Genomic DNA, 24,707 nt, shown 5'->3' on the forward strand with positions numbered 1-24,707 from the left:
GGTGTTTGTTTATGTGACTAAATTGTAACAAAAACTAGATGACTTATTTTTTTGAAAATCGAATGATCAAAATAATAATATACATAAAAAATTTATCTAAAATTTTATTAAACCTCTTCTTAAAAAAAATAATTTACAATATTAATATTTTTTTATATAAATATAGACAAGTCACGTATCACAAAAAACACATGGAGCTTAGCTCTATAACATATATGCACTCCACCTACAAATTGAGATCGAAAACCATATCTTTAGCGGGATAATCAATCTATATAGGAACTTGATGAGCTCTGTAACACCTATCTGTCTTTTTAGTTGGACCAACATCTTATACCGAAAACTTGATGGTAACAGACCAAATCTATGTTGATGGTAATAGACCAAATCTATGTTGGCAATACTTATATTATATTAGCATAAAATATTAATAAATATAAAATTCATTCTCATAACGTCCATCATTCATGCTGTTCCATTGTCACCCAAGGATCATAGCCACAATGGAAGTTAAGACTCGGTCAACAATGGGATCTCCCTTGGTTTCCTCTCTTCCTCTCTTCTGTTTTTTCTCAAAACCAAAATTAAAAAATAATAATAATACAGAAAAAAGAAAAACAAAGAAACAAAGAAAAATATTTCCATCTTCATGAATTGAGAAAGATAAAGAAAACCAAGATCAACAATGGCGGACAATGACAATGAAAAAGCCCGGGAAACAATGTGCATGGCTTTACAAGGCTCCCAAGCATCATCAGTGTACTCCTTGGTCGCCGTTGAGATGCTCCTCCTCCTCGTCTTCTCCAAACTCCTCCACCTCCTCCTCCTCCGCCGTCTCGGCCAACCTCGTCTCATCTGTGACTTCCTTGCCGCAATGCTCATGGCCAACATCGACACCGTCAAGCACCACTTCCAACTCGTTATCGGCGATGTAATTGATCCTGCCGGAGAATTTGTCTTCGCCACCTACCTCTTTGTCCTTGGCCTTGAAATGGATCCCCGGCTTCTTCTCCGACGTAAAGGACCAGAAGCATCAGTTGCATATTTCGGAATATTATCAAACTTTCTTCTAACTCTACTATTCTTTCCGGTCCTCCAAGACATGCACATTGCTCAAAAGGATGACTTTTTGACGTCGGCCGGGCTCGCCGCCATACTTGCCACGACATCGTCACATATACTCGCCCGATTGGCAACCGAGCTCAAGTTCAGCCGCTCAGAGATTGGACGCTTCTCCATCACCGCCGGCGTAACAACAGATTTATTATCCACCATTCTTATGCTCGTCGGCTACACTTGTTACTCCTTATACAATCAATGGAAATGGACAATGATCGGAATTACATATGTTGCTGTGGAAACTATTCTTGTATTTGCGGTCATTACTCCAGTGGTGGACTGGATGAATGACAGAAATCCTGAAGGGAAGCCGCTGAAAGGACAGTACATGGTGGCGGCATTCATGATTCCGGCCATGCTGTGTTATTTGGCAAGAAAAGCTGGTTATGATTGGAAACTGAATGCATTCTTGGTAGGACTTGCATTGCCGGGAAAAGGAAGGATTTCGAGCTTTCTCATCAGTAGAATAAACTTTTCGCTTACATACCTTATCCTCCCTTTCTACTTTGTTCTGGTAAACATGAAGACTGGAGATGATGGGAATTCATCAACGGCATCTTTCTCAATGGTAGGAGTGTTCACCATCTTGGGAGGCATGGGGAAGACACTTGGGACTATGTATGCTGGAATCATGAGGCATGATATGAAGTGGGAGGATGCGATGCGCATCGGCCTGCTACTCAATGTCAAGGGGCCTTATCACTTCTTTTGTGCACACATGGCTGTGAATTCACACCTGATAGATAGAAACACCATGAATACACTCATGTTTTCTTTTCTTGTTTCTATTGCTTATATTCCGATGATGGCAGGAAGAATACGGCAGAAAATTAAGAAATCGGAGAGAGAACTCACCGGAATTCAGTGGCATGATGCTGGAGAAGAGCTCAGGTTGGTTGTAGGACTTCATGGGCCGAGGAATGTGCCACTGGCTGTTGGTATTATTGAGGCTGCTCGTGTGGGGACTACCTCCTTGGCAGTCTACACCATGGATATGGTACAGATGACGGAGCGTGCTGCTGCTATGCTCGTCCATGGGCAAGACCTGGAGGAAGCCACTGTGCTGGATGAACAGATAATGGAAATGAGAGAACATATAAACTCTGGGTTAGAAACTTACAAGGAGCAGCTAAACGATGAGGACAAAAAGCATCTGAACATTCGTCGATTGCTCGCCATTGCCTCATTTGATGATATGCATCATGATATATGCAATGCTGCTGAGGATGTAAAGTCTGTGCTCATTATCTTACCTTATCATCGTCGGCAGATGGTTGGTGGCGGCCTGAGCGAGGGGAAAACTGGGTTCAAAAATGTCAACAGGAAAGTTTTACAGAATGCACCGTGCTCTGTAGGGATTCTGGTGGACCGAGACCAGGGCAGGAAGAAGCTGGCTTCGTCCTTGGTGTTGCAGAACATTGTTGTTGTGTTCATCGGCGGGAAGGATGATCGGGAAGCTTTAGCACTTGCCGGAATCATTGTCCAGCATCCTAGTATTAACCTTATGGTTGCACGTTTCCTTCCTGACCCTGCTGCCATTGACAAAGCCAACAGGACCGGGCATCAAGCGTTTGCGTTTGATGCAGATGAAGATGCAGAGGCGCGGGCGGATGAGCAGTACTTCACGGCATTCCATGAGAGGCACTCAGGAAAAAAGAACTTAGTGTGCATGGATGTGCATGTTTCTAATGGGGCGGAGACAGTGGCGGCACTGCGATCTTTGGCAGAGCGGCATGAGCTGTTCATTGTAGGCCGGGGGGAGGTCCGGTGGTCACTGGTGACTGCTGGGATGAGTGACTGGGTAGAGCACGCTGATCTTGGCCCTGTCGGAGATGTACTTGCTGCCTCAGACTTCTCAACATCGACATCAGCATTGGTCATACAGCAGCATGATAATAGGAAGGAGCAGAAGGTCATAGATGATGACTTCCTACCAATGTAGTTAAATAGATATCTGCAGTTCAGTTGTATAAATATGTGTGAGAATTGATTAGATATAAATCATTAGTTCTCAATCTTCAGGATGTGCTTGGATTGAATGAAGCTAAGAGAAAACATGACAAACGAAGATGAAATTAATGGAAAATACCTTCAAAATGAACTTAAGTTGATTGATAAAAACTCTCTAACACTCTACATGAATTCAGCCAGTGGTCACACAAATGTATGAAGATTGATTTCTTTCATTGTCATTGATTTCTGTTACATATAAAAAAATGCATTAGAGCAATTAATCAGAATCAAGAAAAATAAATAGAATAGCATACATAACAGAGCGTACAGTGGGTGAATAAGAAGTGTTGAACAACAATGACTTTCTACAGTCTCATAGAAAATGAATACTTGAATAATAAAAGGAAATTAAAAGACAATAACTGTAACATAACAAATGATAACCTCCTAAATAATCCAAGATTAAGATTAACAAAACCAAACAGAAATTATGTTTGTATATCTACCTTGTCTATGTTAGAAACTCCACAAACTTGGTTGCTACATGCCACATTTGACTTGAGAATTCCAGTAAGAAAATCCTCCGGTACTACATTCTGCACTAGAAAAAGTACATCGGTTCAGAATAATCATTTTTATTATAAAAGCTTTCAGATCAGGTGTATTAATTTTCCAGTCAAAATATAAAGTATCGCAGTTAGTAGCTTTAATTTTATGCATAGATCCAATACCATGAAAAGAACCAATCCTCAAACTGATATGTCGTCTGCGGCTTCTGCTTTTCACAACCAAGTTACTACGACCCCAGGTGTACTTCACATATTTCCTCAACTACATAGCAAAAACATGGGCACCTATATCTTTAGGAGAAAATAAAAGGTTCATATGACCATTACTTTGTCCCAATGTCGTTGAGCACGCCTTTGGCTTCTAATATCTCGCATGACACTATCTTCACATTGCAGCTTCTTAATCCTCGCTTCACACTGTAGTAATCACATATTCATGAGATTTACACCAACGTTCCGGTTGTGGAAAAAAAATTACATTCAGTATAGTCTACAAAACTAAAGTGCTCCAAGGCTGGAAGGATCCAGAACACAATTCATAATTAATTCAAAATGAACAACCACAACAAATCCATGAGAGCTTTTCCTTGAAGAAAAAGAAAGCATTTTGCTTATTCTGGTTGAGAAATAAGGCTTAGAGTTAAGTTTTAATATCAACTGACCATCCTACATTTAATTAAAGTTCGATTATGCATATATACTTCAAGTTTCTGGAAAATAATGCATAAGTTGCAGCATATTTATGTGACATTGCACAAAATTGCAACCATTGTCACAGGATGCTTCAGTTAAGAACTTATTCCATTGCTGAAAGGAATAAAATTTTCTATCAGAAATGAACATGAGGAAAAGAAATTTGTTAAAATTGAAAAGAATAGAGGAATTTGAAGACAGAAGAAGTTGACAAAACTATGGAAGGACAGTTTACAACATAATCAAATAAAAAGTAACTTACTTGCAACAAGAAGTACAGAAAAATTGCAAGGGTAATGGCATAAAGACCACCAGCATCCGCGAAAAAACCCACTACACAAAATGATGAGGTTATAAATATAAGGACCAATCAAAGATCATACAGGAAAAGCACACTAATAAGATTGCAATTTCACAGCATAAGAAAGTTGGGGTTCCTAGATGAAATCAAACTCCATCAACTAACTTGGTCACTCCAGATATTGAAATAGCAGTTACTACAATATTATAAGAGAACCAAGACAATTGTCAAGCTTATATCACGAGGTCATGGGAAATTAGTGCTTAAATTATAGATGTTAGCCCAAAATACAAAATAAAAAGTTTGTAGCTAATGAATCTAAATATGTGACATAGAACAGAATTGCCTAGTTTTGAGCATATCCAAGCATATAGAATAGCCCCACACCAGTGGCTAATCTTCACTACAATCTTTATGAAACAAGTATAACTAGGGCAGCCAGTGATTAGTGAGGAAGACAATAATTATATGTCTATTAAGAATAAATTGAAGGTATTTGCACATCATAAAGAGATATCCACTATAAACAATCAGAAAACATGAAGCATGATGAAAAAGTGATATTGCTCTTACCAAGTCCCAATAAATTCTCCTTATCAGTCTCCACAATATAATCAGAGAGATATCTGATATACAATACTGTATTTACAACTCCATTCAGAGAACTTTGAAGGGAAGCACGAAGATCGATAACATCAGAAAATGATGAACCAGGAAGAAAATCATGCAGCAAAGGCTGAATGAGTTGTAAATTGTGCAAATTTTTGAATTTCTGCGGAAACAGATGAATTTTCAATATACTCATATCTGGCCCTCTGAAAGTTTTTGGTCCATCACATGTCAAGCTCTCAGATTTCAGTGTTCCACTCACAAAGCTCACATGTTTATTACAAGCATGGTCTTTGGCCGTTATATTGAATTGAAAGCCAACAGCCATAGCAGGACTGTTTGGAAGGTCAACAAATTGCCATGAAATGTAATGGTTTCCTAGAAGAACCTGGCAACTGCTGCACTTAAGAGAAATAGTAGGTCCCCAGATTGTGTCGTAACAAGAATAATTTGCATATGTTAACAATGGAGAAATTTTGTAGTCAATGGAACCAGGAGTCCCAATCACCAGAGTATCAAAGCCACGTAAATGAGAACAGCTCATGCTCGATAACGTGGTTATATTAAATTCCATATCATTATTAAAAGACTTCAACTCTGAAGCCTTAGCTGGCTTAACTCTATGGACCTCAATGCTTCGTTTCGTGATAAACTGATACAGTAACCTGCATCAAGTGACTAATCAAGTTAGTTGAAGTTAAGAAAACACATCCGACAGTCCACTATCAAATCTAATATTAATATGGATAGAGTGTCTGGAGAATAATTACTGAAAGATTACAAACCACCATCACTCACGTAGTCAAGAGACCAACAAATAAGATCCAGCTTGCTACAGAAAACATCCCTCCAAGCTCTGTTTTCCTCTTTTTTACTACCTTTTGGTCATCCTACATTATCAAACAAATTATATCACATCACTGTGAAAATGCTCAATTCCCACTCTACCTTGTAAGACAATTGTCAAACCAGACAATTCCCTTTTCATCTGTAATGTAAATTAAAATTTGTAGTAAATGCAAAAAATCTTGTTAAGAACGCATTCAATAAAATTGAATAGAAAAGCTAAGTTTGATCTGCTACATCAAATATCATGCACTACAAGATATTTAACTAAATATACACAACAAAAATCAAGTGATCTGCTCATGCGCATGAGAATTCCTTACAGAAATAACTGGATACTACAAGGAAATTATCACAGTAAATTCTAAATACAACCATGAAAATAATTAACACATCAGGATAAACCTATGTCTATCATTCTAAATGAGTCATCATTTGTTGTTAGATCCATTTAATGCTTAAACACGCCAAATTATTTTTCCGTGCAATGCAATGAAAGCATATAGAATACTGGATTAGGCTAATAAACTGAATATCTGAAATATCTAGCTTTAATACAGATAGATTCAAATAACTCCACCTTCATCCTCAACAGCTATAAAACATATTATATAATCAAAAGAAAGGTCATTGAAACAAGTACAACCAACAAATTCATACAAATTTAGATGGTGAATTTTCCCTCTTACTGTAATGTTGATTCTGACTCATAACTGAACACATTAATATATAGAAGTTACCTACAACCTAAAGAAGAAGAGAACTATGAATCAACCACACGTGAACTCCTCCATAGTGCACTGAAATACCTAGAATAGCTAAACAAATACAAATTACTCCATCTACATCCTCACCAGCTCTCAAACATATAAGAATTGAAATGAATGTTACTAAAACAAGTGATACCAACAGATTTCATATAATCTCAGGTGATGAATTTTCTAATTTACTAAAATGCTTGTTTCAAACTCAAATTTGATGCAATTTTCAATCAAGATCCTAAAGTAGAACAGAACTACCTATGAATCAATCACAAGTAAACTGTTTCTCGATTACCAATGAGTTGTTGCTGACTAAAATTGGAATACTAAACAAAATTTCTCCTTTTTCTTCTCTGGCATAACTCACTGACCTCAAGAGAAGAAACAAGACCAGTCATTCCATCTACCCAGAATGCGAACCATGACAACAAGCACGGCGCCGGAGAAGCCGGAGGCATGGGGAGTCATCGCCGGCGGCGAAGTGTGCTTTAGTGACGGAGATAAATCACTCCCTCCCCAGCAAACAAGTTTAAAAAAAAAAAAACAAACAAAAAAAAAGACTTTTTGAAATTATACTAAAAGTGTACAAATTTAATAATTATTTCTCATTTAAAATAATAAAAATTAGACAATTTGTTATTATTTCAAATATTTAAGAAATAGATTGAAATGTTTTATATTTGTGTGCAACATAGCATTATTTCAATTTGTGGCTTATTTTTCTAAAAAAAATACTAAAAAAATAAAACACTGTAATTTTATTTTGAGCAAAATGTGACAATTGACAAGCGTCGTCGGACAAAGATTATCAAAGAGATAGACAAGTACAATAATTCATTAACTATGAAAATTTAAGGTAGAATACCTTAAATGGTCCCTCTACTTAGATCACTTTGTCTTTTTAGTCCCTTTATTCAGAAATGCTCTCAATTTGTCCTTCTACATTTGAAAATGACCCAATTAGTCCATGTATTAGAGGGTTAGTTGGGAAGAGACTATAAGAGTATAGGGATTAAATGGACTCATTTTTAAGAGCAGAGGGACTAGTTGGGAGTATTTCTGAGTAGAGGAACTAAAAAGACAGAGTGACCTAAGTAGAGGGACCATTTAAGATATTCTACTAAAATTTAACGACTCAACAAAAAATTTAACATGTGAAGTGATATAAACACACAAAATAATGATGGTGTGTCATGTGGGCGCAAAATGATATCTCAAATTATAATTTTACAATAAAAAAACTCCCCAAACTTGCTATTTTGGAGAGATAAAAATACTGTTTTTAAAGAGCCAATAAACAATGGGTGAATATTACTATATGCCATATTGCATGGTAATGCAATGTGCAGTTTCAACTTCGCCCCACTCGACTATCATTATGATGACTTTCCATTGAACTATCCAATCATTATTATTATTTTTCAAATAATTTGCATTAATGTTAATAACACAACTACCACCCTATAATAATAATAATAATATAATAATAATAATAATAATAAAGTCACATGGGTGATAGAACGGCATGCCGGGCACAGACTTGGACGGCCTGGGTGGCGGGCTGCCGTGCTAAGCCATGCATATGGCCCAATGTAGGCTATAATGTACTGGGTCATATCAGGCCTTCAAGGCCCGGCGGGCCCCACAGCCCGGTTAACACCTTGAGGCGCAAAATCTGTGTCAGTGACTAATAACCTGGTTTGAACTCTTTTACTATAAATTAGAGCTCCAATCATCTATGCACGTTCGTAGAATTGAAATCTACAAATATTGCTATCAACCATTGGATCATAATCCAACAGTTCATCACTATTGGATAAATAGTATTATGTAGAAGTGAGATGCACCGGATGAATAATATTACTGTGCTTATAAATAATAGTACAATGAAAGGTGTGATGAAATAAAAACTAAACTAATGAATCCAATCTAACCCATAATTAGCCCTAACTATAGCACATTAATCATTATTGTGATCACCTAATTGTAGCACATTAATCATTACTGTGCTAACCTGCGGACGTTTGTATGTATATGTATATGTATATGTATGAATGTGTGTGTGAAACATAAATCTAAGGTACACAGACTCTTTAATTTCTTTATAATTGTTTATAAATATTTAAAATCTCATAACTTTGTTATTTCCATGAATCAGAAATATTTCTTGAAATATATGAAGAAAATTTCAAATAAGAAAATATAAGTTTTAAAAGAATGTCTTAAGAAAACAAAGTTGCTATTAGTGTCCATGTCCAATCGTAAAGAGTGCTAGTTATATTGTTGCTTTCTCCAACGTGGAAACATAAGGGACCATGCAATAATTCACCCTTTCTCTATTGAGGCAATAAAAGATGAAAGCAATGTCCCAACTTGCAATCAAATTTAATTAATTTTAAAATCAAATAAATAATAATAATAAATAAATAACAAAAATGATAATAATAATAACCACATATATTTTCCTTTTGCTCAGTATTTTGGTTTTCTAGAATTGATATATTTCTGTTTAGAGCTATCTGTTTTATTTGTTATGCATTTATATGTCAATTTATTTATTTATATATTTTGGTGTTTGGATTAATTTTAATGAGAAAAAGAAAAGAAAAGGATGTTTGTGGAAAATCACTTTATAGCTTAGAAATAAATGGTTGACTTTTTTCTTAAAATAAGACTGCATTTTTAAATATGTAATGAAAGAAGTACTTTTATAATGACTCTGCCAAATATAAAACTACTTAATTTTACTTAAACATTTTTTTTTAATAAATTAGTCCAAACAAGTTCTTTATTTAATATTAAAATAATTTAAACAATATGTGCACTTTTGATCTATGTGCTACATATATTTATTTAATTATTTCTTAGAAAAATGTTAGTTATATTATATGGATTAATAAATAAATAAATAAATAAAGACAAGGCTTTTCTTGAAACTCTTCTGAGGATTAAAAATCAACAATTTTGATTCACATATAAACATGAATATAAATATATGATTCAAAGATAAAAAAATGCACTTTAATAATATTAAGAAATAAAAGTTAAAAAAAAAAGTGAAAATTGAAATTTAGTAAAAGCAAATTAAGTCCATCAAAAAGAGTCATACAACTACATTAAAAAAATTTATTTCCAAAACAAAATTTTAATGTAAATTAAAGGGTGAGAACATAAATCATTATAGCACCGTCCAATTTTTCCAAAAGAAAAATAAAGAAAAATAAAGAGAAATTAAAACTATAATTGTGCTAAAAAAGGGGCCCGTTATTTGATTGGTGCTGACGAGATTATATTCATTAGAGAAAAAAAAAATAATAATTTATTTATATTATTCACTGTTTATATTTAATCATGTAGCATTATTTTTTATTTAAAATATTTAGTATAAAATTCAAAATTTTACAATACCCGAATATATTCTTTGAAAAGGAATTTCAAATAAATCGTGATAAAAAAAACAAAAAAAACATACAAATTAATTAACACTCGTGCAATTTAATCATTTGTACAAACTAATATAGAATAAATTAAAAACCCAATACAAACAAACTCTTGAAATACAAATAAATAAATCTCCACCATCAGCTCAAAAAGCACAAAATCCATAATTATTTATTTATTATATAAATAATAAATAAAATTAATATTTATGAGTATAGAGTAAAATACTTAAATACCAACCTTGTTTTATTATAAAAAATAATTATAAATTTATTTATTTTTACCCATATTATTTTGTTTTTATTTTTTCTCAAAATTCCATCGCATCTAAATCTAGAATATTCTCTACAGTGCTACGGATCATTTTAGAGAGAGAAACAAAGAAGCTTTAGAGAGAGAAAAAACCAAAACTAGAGAGAGAGAAAGAAAGAAAATCCCTAACCAGCAAGTGTTTGGTGGCAAATCGAAGATCAAGTCGCTCAATCCAGCACCGACATCGGAACCAAAAACTCCGGCCACCGCGCACGCGGCCGAGCCTGACGGCGACGCAGAACACCACCCACAACACCACCACCGCCGCCGTCGCCTTCATCAGCGCCGCCTCCGAACTCACCATCCTCTCTATCGGCTCCAGCTCCGGCACTGGCTCGAACCACCTCGGCGCCGCCCCCTCGCTCCGCCCCCCGCCCATCTCCCACTCCGTCCCTGCTCCGATCCCGGCGCACAAGCCACCGCGCATGAAACTCCCCGGCGGGCACGCGCACAGCGTTCCGTTGTACCGGAAAGCGCTCGCCGGGCACTCGAAATCTCCGGCGTCCATTGATTCAAATGGTTTGGAGTTTCTGTTTTTGTTTCTTTGTGTTGATGGACAAAGCGTGCATTTATGTATATATTCCTCTTTTTTTTCTATTCATACCCCTATAAAAACAAGAAATTACATTTACATATTTGTAATGGATAAATCATTTTTTTTCTAATTATATGTGTATATATGCATAATGTCATGGTTAGAACTTAGAGATGATATATATAATTTTTTGACATAAAATATATAATTAACTAAATATGATGAAAAATATTGAAGAATGTGTTTTACTTCACTTATGAATCATGATTTGTGAGTGTGGGATTTATTATTTTTTTATAATGTATAAATATTGCAAACATAAGGACTTGTCATACATTTTTGTATTTAAAACTTTTATAGGTGTTTATATAAAAAATAAAAAATAAAAAAAAAGCATAAAGAATATAAGAATCTAATGTTACTCTGTGAGAATTATGAATGTTGATGTTTAAAGTTGCCAACCAAGAGATGAGGTCAAATATTCTAAGCAAGCGTGTAAAGATGGTGCTAGCTTAGCAATCAAGTTGTGCCACCTCAAAATAGCTCAATTAAAGTTTAAACTAGTGTAGATGCCCGCGCTTATGCCGCGGGTTTGAATATGTAAAATAAATTTGATTTTAAAATACTTTAAAAATATTTTATTTTATTTTATTTTTATTAATAATTTTTATATTTGTAGATATTTCTTAATAAATAAATCATTTGTTTTTATATTTTTAAAGAACATCCAATTTGTTAATAATTTGTACTATATAGTATATATGATAATAAATTGGAATAAAAATATAAAAGCTACATACTTAATAATTATTTATTTTTATATTAAAGAATTACAACATAATTTTATTTTATTTTTATACTTGCATCTTGCTCAAGGAAGGGATATTTGTAGTTAACTCAATATTTTAAGTTTTAGTCACTACACTATTTTTATATAACTAAGAAAACCTAAGTTGTGAGATCTTTTAAAACTAATTACGTAGATCTCTTTCCCTAATTCAGTGGTCTTGGATTCTCTCTTTTAATTTATACTCAATTTCGGGCTAGATTTAATTGTAAGCAATAATAAAATTAAATTATTTGTTTTGCATTTTATTTTATAATTATTAATAAATCGGCAAGTATTATAGGTATATTAAACATGTGGAAATTTAAATACATATAATTGTTAATATGATTTTTTATATATACAAAATCATAACATTTACCTCTCATTGTTCATCTACTTTCTTCTGTACTTTGATCTGACAACTCAAAGCTTCAATGATTGAGATTTTTTTAGATTTGAATAAAAAGATGTCAAAATTCATGCATTATCCATCAATTTTATTTGAGAATTTAACATATTAATTTTAATGCAATGAATGTTATTAGGAAGGAGATTGATAAAGTATATAATTTTAACATATAAGTTGAATAAAAAAGTTGGTGATGATTAAAGTGGATGTTATCCTTTATTACATCCTTCTGGGATTTTAATAAGTGTAGATGTTGAAGAAAATTTACATTCTTCTTTAAGTTGGAGCTTTCTAAATTTAAAATTTTTCATCCGTCTTTTTCAATTACTTGTAGTTTCTACCTTATTTCAATTAAATTAAAACTTATTTTAATAAGTATGAACATTGATTCTTTATCCTCATCCAGGAGGGAAATCACATATTGCAGTAACTCTTCTTTTTTGTCGATTTATAAATAAATCTTGATTACTTTCATATTGTTTTGCTTCATCCAGTCTTACCTTGGTCTTCAACTTGTCCAACTCGTTAGTAACCATAGCAAGGTTTTCTGATAATATTTCATTAGTATCTTTTAAACCTTCTAATTTATATTTAATGTCATATAGTTCCCTCTCACTCAAATCTTTAATGATAATATTATAAACATTTTGAAGATGTCTTATAACATGTAAGACAGCTTCATTTTCAGCTTCTTTTTTTATATATGCTTTAACTTCGTGTTGTTTATGAAGTCCAAATTTATCTTCAAATTTGACTTTGGCTAGAAAACATGGTTGATGATCTGAACCATGTTTTTCACATTCATAGCTTGCAGACGGTAATCTTAATTTTTGCAAGATCTCATTTAGTATCACCTTAAATTAAATAGTCACAACAACATGACGTTCATCTTAAATTTATCATTTTTTTACTATTATGATTTATTAAAAACAAATAAAAGATTTTGTCAATGAATTGCACGAAAAAAAATATTATAATTAATTGCAAATGGATAGCAATTCAAGTAAAAATAATATTTAAATACAAAAAAATCATAATGATATGGATATTTTATAATAATTTATATTTTAAAAATCAAGAAGTCATTTATTAACATTGTCAAATGAAAAAAAAACAAGATAGTATATGTCACGCCCCGAACCTGGAGCATTGACAAACGGCCCCATACCTATAAGGTCGTGACCAAGTAGGCACGCATGGCCTCAAAACCGGTCTCACACTAGATAAAACAACCTTTAACAAAGACATTAACTTTCAAAAACAACATAGAGGCACAATGCCCGAATTATGACGAAAGCAAATAACAAGTGTCTCACATGACATTAAACATAAGACAGAAGTTCTAAGTTCACAACAAAGAAAGTTTATTAACTTGATAAAGAACTAGAAGGCAACTTGCTCAACGACCCCGCTAAGCTGTCCACCACCCAACCCTACTCCTGATCTGAAAAATAGAGAAAACAATTTAATGAGCTTGGGAGCTCAGTAAGCAACCACTAAAAATATCGGGATCACAAAAATGTTCAATAGTTTCTAAAAGTATACAAAATGTAACATAACAGAATAATATCAAAAGAAACCCAGAAACCAGCAATAATTCAAAACAAATTTAATTTACCAAGTAACGAGCATATAAGTCCCCAAAAAAACTAATGTCAAAACAAAACATCATAACTCATTTATTTAAACTCGGTGACCCGAGTCAGATTTCAGAACTCATAAGTTTACCCTCGGTGACCCGAGCCAGAATATCAGAAGCCGTTATTCTTCACCCACGGAACGGTGCGAAACTATAGTTTCTATGTCAGAGATACGTGTCGATACGGTCAGTGTTTAACCCCCCAGTGACAGGGTTATTGCAAAGTTAGTTTGGGGACTACGAGTTTCTATAACAAAAATATGTCGAGTCCAAAATCATTGTCAACACAAAAATACTGAAATTTGGTGATCCCATTTTTCTAATGAAAATAATTCTAATTATTTCAAAATTAGTTGATGCCAATATATGACAAGAACAAGTAAAATTTAATAATGCAGGTAACCACAATATTTAAAATCTAAGTAATCCATAACTGAATATACATTTAAAATTATAAACCATGATTTATGCAACCATTTCAACCTTTAAATAGCCATTGTTTGTAGAAGTTCAAAGTAAATAAAATAAAAATATATAATATATTAACGGAACAGTGGCAGTCAAGTTAAGCCTAATTCAGTAATTAAACTAAGTATTAGAATCAATTAAATAAACAAATAAATATATAAATAAAAATCTATAAATTCTGAAGATAATGGTAGATGCAGTATCTTAACTCAAAACATTTAAACATAACACCATGAATGATTTTAACAATAAAACCCAAAGTAATTAAATAATTATGTAAATAATTTCGATAATCAGAAATTTTATATATATATATATATATATATATGTTTATATGTGGTTTACTTACCTGGCTAGCTAACACCAAAAACTACAAGCACCCCAAAATCAGGTTTCCACAGAATATCCTATAATTGAGAGCACATCCCAAAAGTATTAAGACGCTAAACATGCTAAAAATACACAGGGATATACAGTGGATCAAATTCCTACACTAACTATGATAATACCTAAAACATCCAACAATCTAATATACACATATATTTTAACAACTTATATATAGAACCTTCATTATTCCTTATAAAACTTAAGCAAATATAATACCTAAAACAATTAATCAATCATAATATATATATATATATACAAAGTGGACCACAAAACCTAAACCATTTTGGTTCTATCCATCAAAATTCGGTAGAACTTTCTATTTACAAAACTATGCATCATTTTAATAAAAAGCAACATATTTTATCAATATATAAACAATATAACTTTACAGTGAACACATGAAAACATTCTAGCCTATCAACTTAATATATAAATATACATATATATAATGTCTGTGTGGTGGACGCCAGCACAAGACACTCAAGTCCACAATCAAATGAAAATTTAAAAGAAAACAGAACTTAGAAAATTTGATTTGATTTTTTTTAAACATAAATAACTAGTGCATGAATGAAAGTAAAAACAACTAGTAAATCAATAAACATTTCACTGTGTATTGTGTAACATCCTAATTAACAATCACCGGTTTAATCTTGAGATAACCAAACCACTAAGCACATAATATAATCCCTAAATAAGAACATAAAATAATACCACGACAAGATCTAGGAGATAAAAAGAATTCCACCACTAAACCCTAGATCTAGGAAGAGAACGCTTACCTCACAACAATAATGACACAACCTTGACGAAGAGGCCTATCTCCGTCCTCGCCGCCGGGACCACACACCAAAAAGAAAAAAGAGAAAAGGAAAAAGGTAAGATCTCTTCCTCTTTCTTGGTCCAAACGAAAGACTATATCGGAAGAAACAAAGAGGTGGTGGCTAGGGTCTGAAAACCTAATAAAATATAAAGATTAAGAAAAATTTAATAAAAAGGGGGGTTTTCTTTTCCTTTTCCGTAACCGCCATGCATGCAAAATAAATGAGTTAAATTAAAGAAAAATGTGTGGGGCCCACAGTATGTGTAAAATTCACCTGATCTCGCAAATGGGCGATATCCTCAATCTGGCAATCCTAAGACAAAGTCTTGGTTTTGCTGGAAAAATCTTGAATTTAATCAACAACTAATGTTTTGTTATAATGCAACCTTTTATAAGCAATGGAGGGGATAGATTTTTTATTTTAATTCCCTATATAAGAATGTGAAAAGTCAAAAAAATGATATCACTAAAATTGATTTGCATTCAATCTAGGTTACATATACGCACATATCAACATATTTGATTTTGTAAGTATTGTGAAAGTCAAGCTTAAGTGATGTGCATTCAATTAACGATTTCCATTTTTGATGTCAATATGAGCACTGATTTATAACATCACATCAAATCATTATTAAAACGAATTAATAAATGCTAACAACAACCAACATGTGTATTGGTGATTCTAAAGATAGTAACACTACATCACCACTATGAATCACATGGAAGACTACATATTGTATATAGCTCATATACATGGTGAATGAGCAGATGCTGGAGCGGAGTGGAGCGCAGCGACAAGGGTATTTTGGTAAATTGTACCGGATAGGGTTTATATATATATTCATGTAATATGTAACCCTAATTAATTACAATAAGAGAATCGACAACCGCTCCACTCCCAAGAACATAAGTATACTCCCAAACCTCGTTAAATCTCGCGTCTTTATGTGATTGCTTTCAGGTTTTTCTTTTGATCATTGTTCGGTTTTGTTTACACTACCTTTTGAAGAACCCTACTGCTATAGTATCACATGAATTGAAAATGATAACATAATTTTTTTTTTTTACCAAATCAAAGAAGGACAAATAATTCATTTTCAAAATAAAAGCCGAGAGTGGGAGATTTTTGGTAGATAGCTTTAATATAATATATATATATATGGTTTTATTTATTTTTTTAATGTTAAATAATTCATTTGGTGATACTATTATAACAAAATTTTGATTATTCTCATTTATTTTAATTAATAAACTAAGTTGGATTACACAATAGTCTTTTTTTATGGATTGTTATAGTAATTATAAATTATTATTTAAAACTAAAATATGAGCTGAAACAATATAATGTTTGGCATTTGACTAATTCTAATACAGTGTAAATGAGTAAACGCAAGTACACGCCTATTAATCGTTCTTTTGAAGGACGTGAGGGTTTTGACTCATTTACTTATAATATAACTTTTTGAAAAAGGTGTATAATATAACTTTATCTAAATGTCATGCATTTTTATAAAATAAAATTTTCATATTTATAATGTAATAGAAAACAACAAACAAATTTTCAATTGAGTTTAGCTCAAATAAAATTAGGTTAATTTAAATTTTTCTTTTACTAATTAGTGTGGACTTGGTTGAACAACTTATATCTTATGTTTTTTTTTTTTAATATATGTAACTTACAATACAAGACCTGCAACAAGATAAAATATATAATTCTTTAAATAAAAAATCATTTAATTAAATAAATTTTGTTTTTCATGTTGATTTTTCAACTATGAATTAAAAAAAATTAAATGTCGAATGTTGGAGAAAAAATGTGTAAATTACCCTTACAATGAGAAATTTAATTCTTCATTATTCTTTCAACTTAGTATAACCTCTACGATGATTATTAAACAATGATGTAATAGTTGTTCAAATTGAAATGTTTTGATATAAGCTAGAATTCTCAATATCCAATTTTCTGCTGCCATGAAACATGCATGTTGCTTCTAACTTTGAAAAAAATATGTGTGCTTGATGACAAGGAAATCAAATACATTAATAAGAGAGCATTAAGAAACAATTAGACACAACTATTGGTTTGTTAATGCTCAATTTTATATAGCTATATATAATTAATACTAGACACTAAACACTATATTATACTACTTGAATCTTTCTAGTAATTTTAAAAGTTCATAAATAAGCTACAATGGTATTTCATATAGCTCGGTTACGATTATGTTTTCTAACATTTGATAGTATCGGACAAATAAACTAGAAAATTTTAATACACATTTTGGCAAGAAATTTTTGGTGAAATAATTTATAACTGTTGATCTCATTTTATCTCATATGTGATATCATAAAAGACTTTTTTTTTAACTAATGCAAAGTTGTAACATTGATTAAGTGATTTCTCCTTATTAATTATGACACTAATCATCTAGCTTGCATTTAATAATTTGACACAATCTTCTTACATATGGATTAGTGTTACTAGTAATACTATGTTAATCTCGTGCATACTAGAGAAGCCCATCATTATTGTAATTGCCAATCAATATTGTACAAAGTTGCTTAGATGCTTTGATACACGTTTAAATTCTTAATTTTTAATGTTGTAGACATAATAAATCTTTGATGTTATTTTTTTCCCGACTTCACTGAGTGATATTAGGTAGGTTGTCTAATTTTTTTAGATATATATTATACTCATACACATGTTAGGTTTTTTAATTTGATGAAGTGTACAAGTATTTGGAATTTCAAAAACAAAATATTAAAAAAAAACTTTAAGTAACAATTTAAAATTTTATTGAGTAATAAATTGATGTTAAAATAGCATAAAAGATGTTATTTTATCTCATATGTGATATCATAAAGACTGTTTTTTTTTAACTATTGCAAAGTTGTAACATTGATTTAGTGATTTCTCCTTATTTATTATGACACTAATCATCTAGCTTGCATTTAATAATTTGACACAATTTTCTTACATATGATTAGTGTTTCTAGTAATACTATGTTAATCTCATACATACTAGAGAAGCTCATCATTATTGTAATTGCCAATCAATATTGTACAAAGTTGCTTAGATGCTTTGATACACGTTTAAATTCTTAATTTTTAATGTTGTAGACATAATAAATCTTTGATGTTATTTTTTTCCCGACTTCACTGAGTGATATTAGGTAGGTTGTCTAATTTTTTTAGATATATATTATACTCATACACATGTTAGGTTTTTTAATTTGATGAAGTGTACAAGTAGTTGCAATTTCAAAAACAAAATATTGCAAAAACTTTTAAGTAACAATTTAAAATTTTATTAAGTAATAAATTGATGTTAAAATAGCATAAAAGATTTTATTTTATCTCATATGTAATATCAAAAAAGACTTTTTTTTTTTAACTAATGCAAAGTTGTAACATTGATTTAGTGATTTCTCCTTATCTATTATGACACTAATCATCTAGCTTGCATTTAATAATTTAACACAATCTTCTTGCATATGGATTAGTGTTACTAGTAATACTATGTTAATCGCCTGCATACTAGAGAAGCCCATCATTATTGTAATTGCCAATCAATATTGTAAAAAGTTGCTTAGATGCTTTGATACACGTTTAAATTCTTAATTTTTAATGTTGTAGACATAATAAATCTTTGATGTTATTTTTTTTCCGACTTCACTAAGTGATATTAGATAGGTTGTCTAATTTTTTTAGATATATATTATACTCATACACATGTTAGGTTTTTTGATTTGATGAAGTGTACAAGTAGTTGGAATTTCAAAAACAAAATATTGCAAAAAAAAAAACTTAGAGTAACAATTTAAAAATTTATTAAGTAATAAATTGATGTTAAAATAGCATAAAAGATGTTATTTCATCTCATATGTAATATCAAAAAAGACTTTTTTTTTTTTAACCAATGCAAAGTTGTGACATTGATTTAGTGATTTCTCCTTATCTATTATGACACTAATCATCTAGCTTGCATTTAATAATTAGACACAATCTTCTTACATATGATTAGTGTTTCTAGTAATACTATGTTAATCTCATACATACTAGAGAAGCTCATCATTATTGTAATTGCCAATCAATATTGTACAAAGTTATTTAGATGCTTTGATACATATTTAAATTCTTAATTTTTAAAGTTGTAGGCAAAATAAATCTTTGATGTTTTTGACTCCACTGAGTGATATTAAAAAATAATATTAAAAAAATAACTCAAGTATTACAAAATCACACATTCTATCTAAAAATTAGATCAATGGCTCAAAATATAATTATAATTAAAATAAATTAATTTACAAAATCCTCGAGATACCCACTTTATCTTGAAAAATTAGATCAACGGTCCATAGTTTAACACATGCCCTAATCAATGAGTGCGTGCCCCTTCTTCTCTCTCACGTGGACTCGGACAGATGGTACGGTGCCCTCTGCGGATAGTTGCAGAGGAAAAGGGTATTTCCCTGGAGATAAGGGCATAATTCTTTGAATTTTTTTGATTTTTTTCTTTGTTTTTTCAATTTTTTGCAAAATCTTTGGATATCTTGTGTTTGATCTTGCCTTTGTATTCAATTCCCCAATAGTTTTTTCATCATTTGGTGTTGAAGATCGATGGTTTTCTTTGATTAATCCATTCTTGTTATCAAAACCTAGGGTTTCGATTCTTTGGTTCTGATTTTGATTCAAAATTGAGGCGAAAAGTTGTTTACAATTGGTTTTGTGGTTCAAAATTGTGTTTTTTTGAATCATGGCGATGAATTTGGCGCCATACTGGTTGTCACCGGCGGCCATGGAAGATGGTATGCAGGAGGATGGAGATATCGACGAAGTTGATTTCTTGCCAGAAGACCCTTTCGGGATGGAGAACTTCACGGCGGCGATCGTCGGGTGGATGGAGGACCTCGAAGGTGATACCTTTTTTACTGACCTTGAGTACCTGCTTGATAGGCCTGCGTTTCGGTGCCCGGAACCTGATGGAGAGTCTTCTCCGCATGATGGTTTGCTGTTGTCGCTTGGGCATTTGGGAGTTCGTGATCTCTTGTCAATGGAGAGGGTCTGTAGACCGCTGCGCGCTGCCGTCCGGGATGACCCACTGTTGTGGAGGTGCATCCACATTGAATCTCCATTGAGTGAGAAGATAACAGATAATAAGCTTGTACGGCTTGCCGATAGAGCTCGAGGGAGCCTTGAGTGCTTGAGCCTCATTGAATGCTCGAGAATATCAGATGATGCCCTCAAACATGTGCTTCAGAGTAACCTAAAGCTCACCAAGGTGTGCTTCTGTGCTTTCCCTGGTATTTAATAGTTTTCAAATGTGGAATGCAATTGTTTCCTCTTTGAATTTAGTTTATGGAAGTAACCTGTTGCTAATGTTCATGATGTTTGTTTTCAACTTGAGATCATGCAAGTAGAGCTAGAATTTGGTGATGGTGTGAGGAAAAACTGAAAAAGATGGCAGTTTGCTTTGGTAGTTATTTTGTTGGTTTGGATACTAAATACAATTGTGGGGTCTAGGTGAAAGAAAGTGAATTCCATGGCTTAAGCTTCTTGTTTGAGTTTTACATTTTGCTCCATTATTTGATAGCTGGTGGAGCAAAACAAACTGCCTCTGTTAATTTGTGTAATATTTTGTTTGAATACTAAATTCAATCATGTGATCTAGGGTGAAAGAAGGTCAATTCCACATTAAGCTTCTTGGTAGAGTGTTGCATTTTTCTCTATTACTTGATAGCTGGTGGATCAAAATGACTCCTTTGTTAAGTTTTAAAAATTCACTTATATTTATGCCATGGGATGGCATTATAAGTAAGCAACCAGTGCCCGTTAATATCAACTATCATGATCTGACATTAGGTTTTCTTTGTTAAAAACAAGTTCTTTCAATGATTTTCTATATATGTATTTTTTTTCTTCCTCTTTTCACTTCTTTCCAATTTTTTCATGGCTGTTAATGTAGTGAATAAGAAGTGCTTGCAAGGAAACTAACTTTTGTTTGGGTTTTATTGTTTTAATTAATTCTTCCTTATTTGCATTATAGCAATCTTTTGTTTTTTGTTTACTTGTATATCCCGATGATCTTTCAATCTTTTGTTTGATTGATAAACTTTTTCCTTTTATTCTCAACATTTAGCTTGTTTAATGTGTCCAAGTTTTATGTTCTATGCACCTACGTCATCTTTGGTGTTATGAGTCTCGACAAAAGGCTTTTTGCGCGTGTTTATTTGTGTTTATGAACCCTATGCCTTAAATCATTATTCTTTGCTTCTTTGGAAGTTTCTGAGGATGATGTAATTGTCTATATTATGTTCATGTGCAAGTATTTTTTAAATTCGTATGATCTATTCTTGTCTTATAAAACATTCTCTATTCTTCTTTTTATTTATTTTTCTAAACTGTTTGTTTTAATTGATTTAGAGAACATGTTTAAAAAATAAAAACAAAGTATGCATTTGTTACAAAGTGATTTGTCACTTATCTTTCATAGATTATTATGACAACCGAAATGCTAATATTTCTCTATATGCATTCTATGGTCGATGTTCAGATGCATTTTTGAAGTAACTAATAATTTTAATCTTTTATGGTTGGCGCTTATATATAGTTTTGTGGTATATGTTAGGCAAGTGAGGTTTTTATATGTGATTATCTAGTTTTGTTTGTATGCATGAAAAAGAATTTACCAAACATAAAAAATGACATTCAAACATGTTAGTTTTTTACGATGAAGTTTTAATCCAATAAATGTGGAATTTAACAATATCAAGATTTGCAAAAATAAAAATCTATAGATTTGAATAGAGTATTATTACAAACTAGACTTCTCAAATTGTCATGCATAACAAATAACAGCGGTTGCTTCTTCCTTGAGATGTACAAGATCACAAGATCACATCCCAAGGTTGTTTGTCAAAACATTACAGTTTTTTTCTTTTGGGAAGAGGAGCGGGGCGAACCCACTAGAGACCCCACAAGTCTCGGTGGAACAAGTGGGGACGAGGCCGCGCTCACGTGGGCGCTGGAATCACTCGTACACAACCACTATTCACAATTCCCAGAAATGTGCCCTCAGCCGAGAATCGAACTCTCACCACTCGGTGAGAGCTATATCGGCGACCCATGTACCAATAGACCCGCAGGTCGTTGGCTCAAAACATTACAGTTTTAAATGCAAAGGAAAATAGAAAATGGGGCTTAGAAACAGGCCCAGGATTCTTCGACTTTTTCTTGGTTGTCTATATATACAACTTGTTTCCTTTTTATTTGGAGACTCCATCTTGTCCTTTCTACATCAGCATGCTATATGTTTCTTATGAAGTCCTAGTAGATAATATTCAAGGAACAGTGAATGACTAGTTCACACTCAACTGACATGTTCCATGCTAAAATAGTTTGGCAATGCATGATCAGTGAATATCTGTGATATAAATGGGTAATTATGTAAGTAGTCCTTGGGATATTCTTAACCATTTGTTTAACTTATTTTGGCTAGTGAAAAGGGTTATTAAGTAATGGCTATTTTGGTGATATTTTGCACTGTTAGAACTTCATACTTGTTGATATTTGATGATATTTCGGTATATACTTTTGACCTTAAGTTAGTAACTACTGTACTTTTTCTCATTGTTGTAGCTTAGTATACCTGGATGTTTGCGGCTCTCTGTTGATGGCCTTATTAACAACCTGAAGATCTGCGCATCTCTTGGTGGAGTGGGTTTAAAATGCCTCCGACTTGGCAGGCTTTTCAGTATCACAGAAGAACAGTTTGGAGCACTGAAGTGGTTACTGAAAGCAGAACACTTCCAGCGCAGAAGTGACAAGCCGCAATTCTATCATTACAACCGCTCAGCGCAACCCATTGATATTGAGTTATGCCCTATATGTGAGAAAGTGAAGCTTGTCTATGACTGTCCCATGGTTAACTGTCAAGGTGACGAAGGGTTTGATCAGTGCAGGGCTTGCGAGGTCTGCATTCCAAGGTGTCTCCAGTGTGGTAGGTGCATAATTAACTGTGCTTACATGGAGACCTTCAGTCTAAGTTACGTTTGTTCGACCTGTTGGGAATCTGTAATGATTGCAAATGAACTAATCCCTTTAGTCTCACATCGGCTATGAGATGGATTCCTTGTGTGCATATAAGTGGTGGGTAATCTTCACCACTAAGCCGGTCTTTTGGTGACACGCTCTCCCCTCCACTTGTGTGCATTACAGAATCTCACCCTCAGTATGAAAGGACTCTAGTGGCGGAAGAAGATGGAATATGATTGAATTTGCTTTTCTGCGGGTCGGCACGGTATCGCTTTTTATTTTTATTGGAGTAATACCTTGTCATGGAACTTCAAACGTTTTCATTGAACTGTCAATTTGTCATGGAGCCACAATATGCAGTAGACTTTGGGATGAAGAATGAAGCTATTGATTTGAGTCAATCAGAAACTTCTGCCAGCTGAGTTGTTGATGTATAATAACTTTCTATTTCAAAACTGAAGACTGAACTATTCCTTCTGCATATTTCTGTGTAATTACTCTGATGGGCAGGAAGTGAGATGAAAAAATTTGAAGTTTTTCTCATGGTGGTTAGGGTTAATATTACTTTGCCTTGTTCTCATTAATCCAAATGGTGTTAATGTTTTTATGTGACAAGTGCATATATCAATGTTATCAAAACCGGCCCGGACATCGACCCGGTCTAGGGCTCGGGTCTCGGGTCAACCTGGTTCAACCACCCGGGTCATTCGGTCAATGCCGGGTTAATAAAATTATTTTTAAATATTATTTTTTAAAATTATAAATTAGTTTTTTAATTCTATAATAATATATAACATTTATTTATTATTTGTTATCAAATAAATAATTTGAAGGGACAAAAAAATAAATTGTAAAAAAATACATGATGACGATAAAAGTTGAAAACCGATACATAATAAAATTTCAAAAATTCAAGCTCTACATGACATAACAGACTCAACCTAATATCAAACTCATTCAAATATTCCATACATA

At 32.6% G+C, this 24,707-nt stretch overlaps 3 protein-coding genes across 6 annotated transcripts; 2 read left to right on the forward strand and 1 right to left on the reverse strand.

Moving 5' to 3' along the window:
* The first annotated feature begins 427 nt into the window (after positions 1–427).
* LOC120276223 (cation/H(+) antiporter 28) lies at positions 428–3,069 on the forward strand. Its single transcript, XM_039282945.1, has one exon. The coding sequence runs from the start codon at positions 686–688 to the stop codon at positions 3,059–3,061; it is 2,376 nt and encodes a 791-aa protein (XP_039138879.1). The 5' UTR covers positions 428–685; the 3' UTR covers positions 3,062–3,069.
* LOC120275513 lies at positions 2,945–11,169 on the reverse strand. Of its 3 annotated transcripts, none has more exons than XM_039282121.1 (9): positions 10,735–11,169; positions 6,043–6,134; positions 5,209–5,909; positions 4,597–4,667; positions 3,969–4,058; positions 3,804–3,903; positions 3,579–3,673; positions 3,209–3,318; positions 2,945–3,073 (listed from the first exon to the last, which is right to left on the reverse strand). In XM_039282121.1, exons 1-8 carry the CDS (start codon positions 11,110–11,112, stop codon positions 3,274–3,276), a joined length of 1,572 nt encoding a protein of 523 aa, XP_039138055.1. In that variant the 5' UTR covers positions 11,113–11,169; the 3' UTR covers positions 2,945–3,073; positions 3,209–3,273. The 3 variants fall into 3 exon arrangements, with proteins under 3 accessions (XP_039138055.1, XP_039138057.1, XP_039138056.1); XM_039282123.1 differs by lacking the exon at positions 10,735–11,169 and adding an exon at positions 7,223–7,445; XM_039282122.1 differs by lacking the exons at positions 2,945–3,073; positions 3,209–3,318 and having other exon boundaries at positions 3,579–3,668.
* An 8,938-nt stretch (positions 11,170–20,107) lies between these two features.
* On the forward strand, positions 20,108–24,275 carry LOC120276443 (F-box protein SKIP14-like). Of its 2 annotated transcripts, XR_005541246.1 has the most exons (3): positions 20,108–20,979; positions 23,337–23,997; positions 24,080–24,275. XR_005541246.1 is itself a non-coding variant. In XM_039283187.1 (2 exons), exons 1-2 carry the CDS (start codon positions 20,455–20,457, stop codon positions 23,817–23,819), a joined length of 1,008 nt encoding a protein of 335 aa, XP_039139121.1. In that variant the 5' UTR covers positions 20,108–20,454; the 3' UTR covers positions 23,820–24,275. The 2 variants fall into 2 exon arrangements, 1 of the variants encoding a protein (XP_039139121.1); XM_039283187.1 differs by having other exon boundaries at positions 23,337–24,275.
* Positions 24,276–24,707: the final 432 nt, after the last annotated feature.

The sequence above is a fragment of the Dioscorea cayenensis genome, chromosome 14 (assembly GCF_009730915.1).
Source record: "Dioscorea cayenensis subsp. rotundata cultivar TDr96_F1 chromosome 14, TDr96_F1_v2_PseudoChromosome.rev07_lg8_w22 25.fasta, whole genome shotgun sequence".
NCBI classification, from domain to species: Eukaryota; Viridiplantae; Streptophyta; class Magnoliopsida; order Dioscoreales; family Dioscoreaceae; genus Dioscorea; species Dioscorea cayenensis.

Excerpts from the sequence above, each read along its gene's own strand:
- LOC120276223 (XM_039282945.1), top strand. The coding sequence starts at position 686 with ATGGCGGACAATGACAATGAAAAAGCCCGGGAAACAATGTGCATGGCT.
- LOC120275513 (XM_039282121.1), bottom strand. The coding sequence starts at position 11,112 with ATGGACGCCGGAGATTTCGAGTGCCCGGCGAGCGCTTTCCGGTACAAC. Across the intron at positions 3,674-3,803 it reads GAGGATTGGTTCTTTTCATG|TGCAGAATGTAGTACCGGAG; the intron begins GTATTGGATCTA and ends TACTTTTTCTAG. Across the intron at positions 3,319-3,578 it reads GAGTTTCTAACATAGACAAG|AAATCAATGACAATGAAAGA; the intron begins GTAGATATACAA and ends TATATGTAACAG.
- LOC120276443 (XM_039283187.1), top strand. The coding sequence starts at position 20,455 with ATGGCGATGAATTTGGCGCCATACTGGTTGTCACCGGCGGCCATGGAA. Across the intron at positions 20,980-23,336 it reads GTAACCTAAAGCTCACCAAG|CTTAGTATACCTGGATGTTT; the intron begins GTGTGCTTCTGT and ends TCATTGTTGTAG.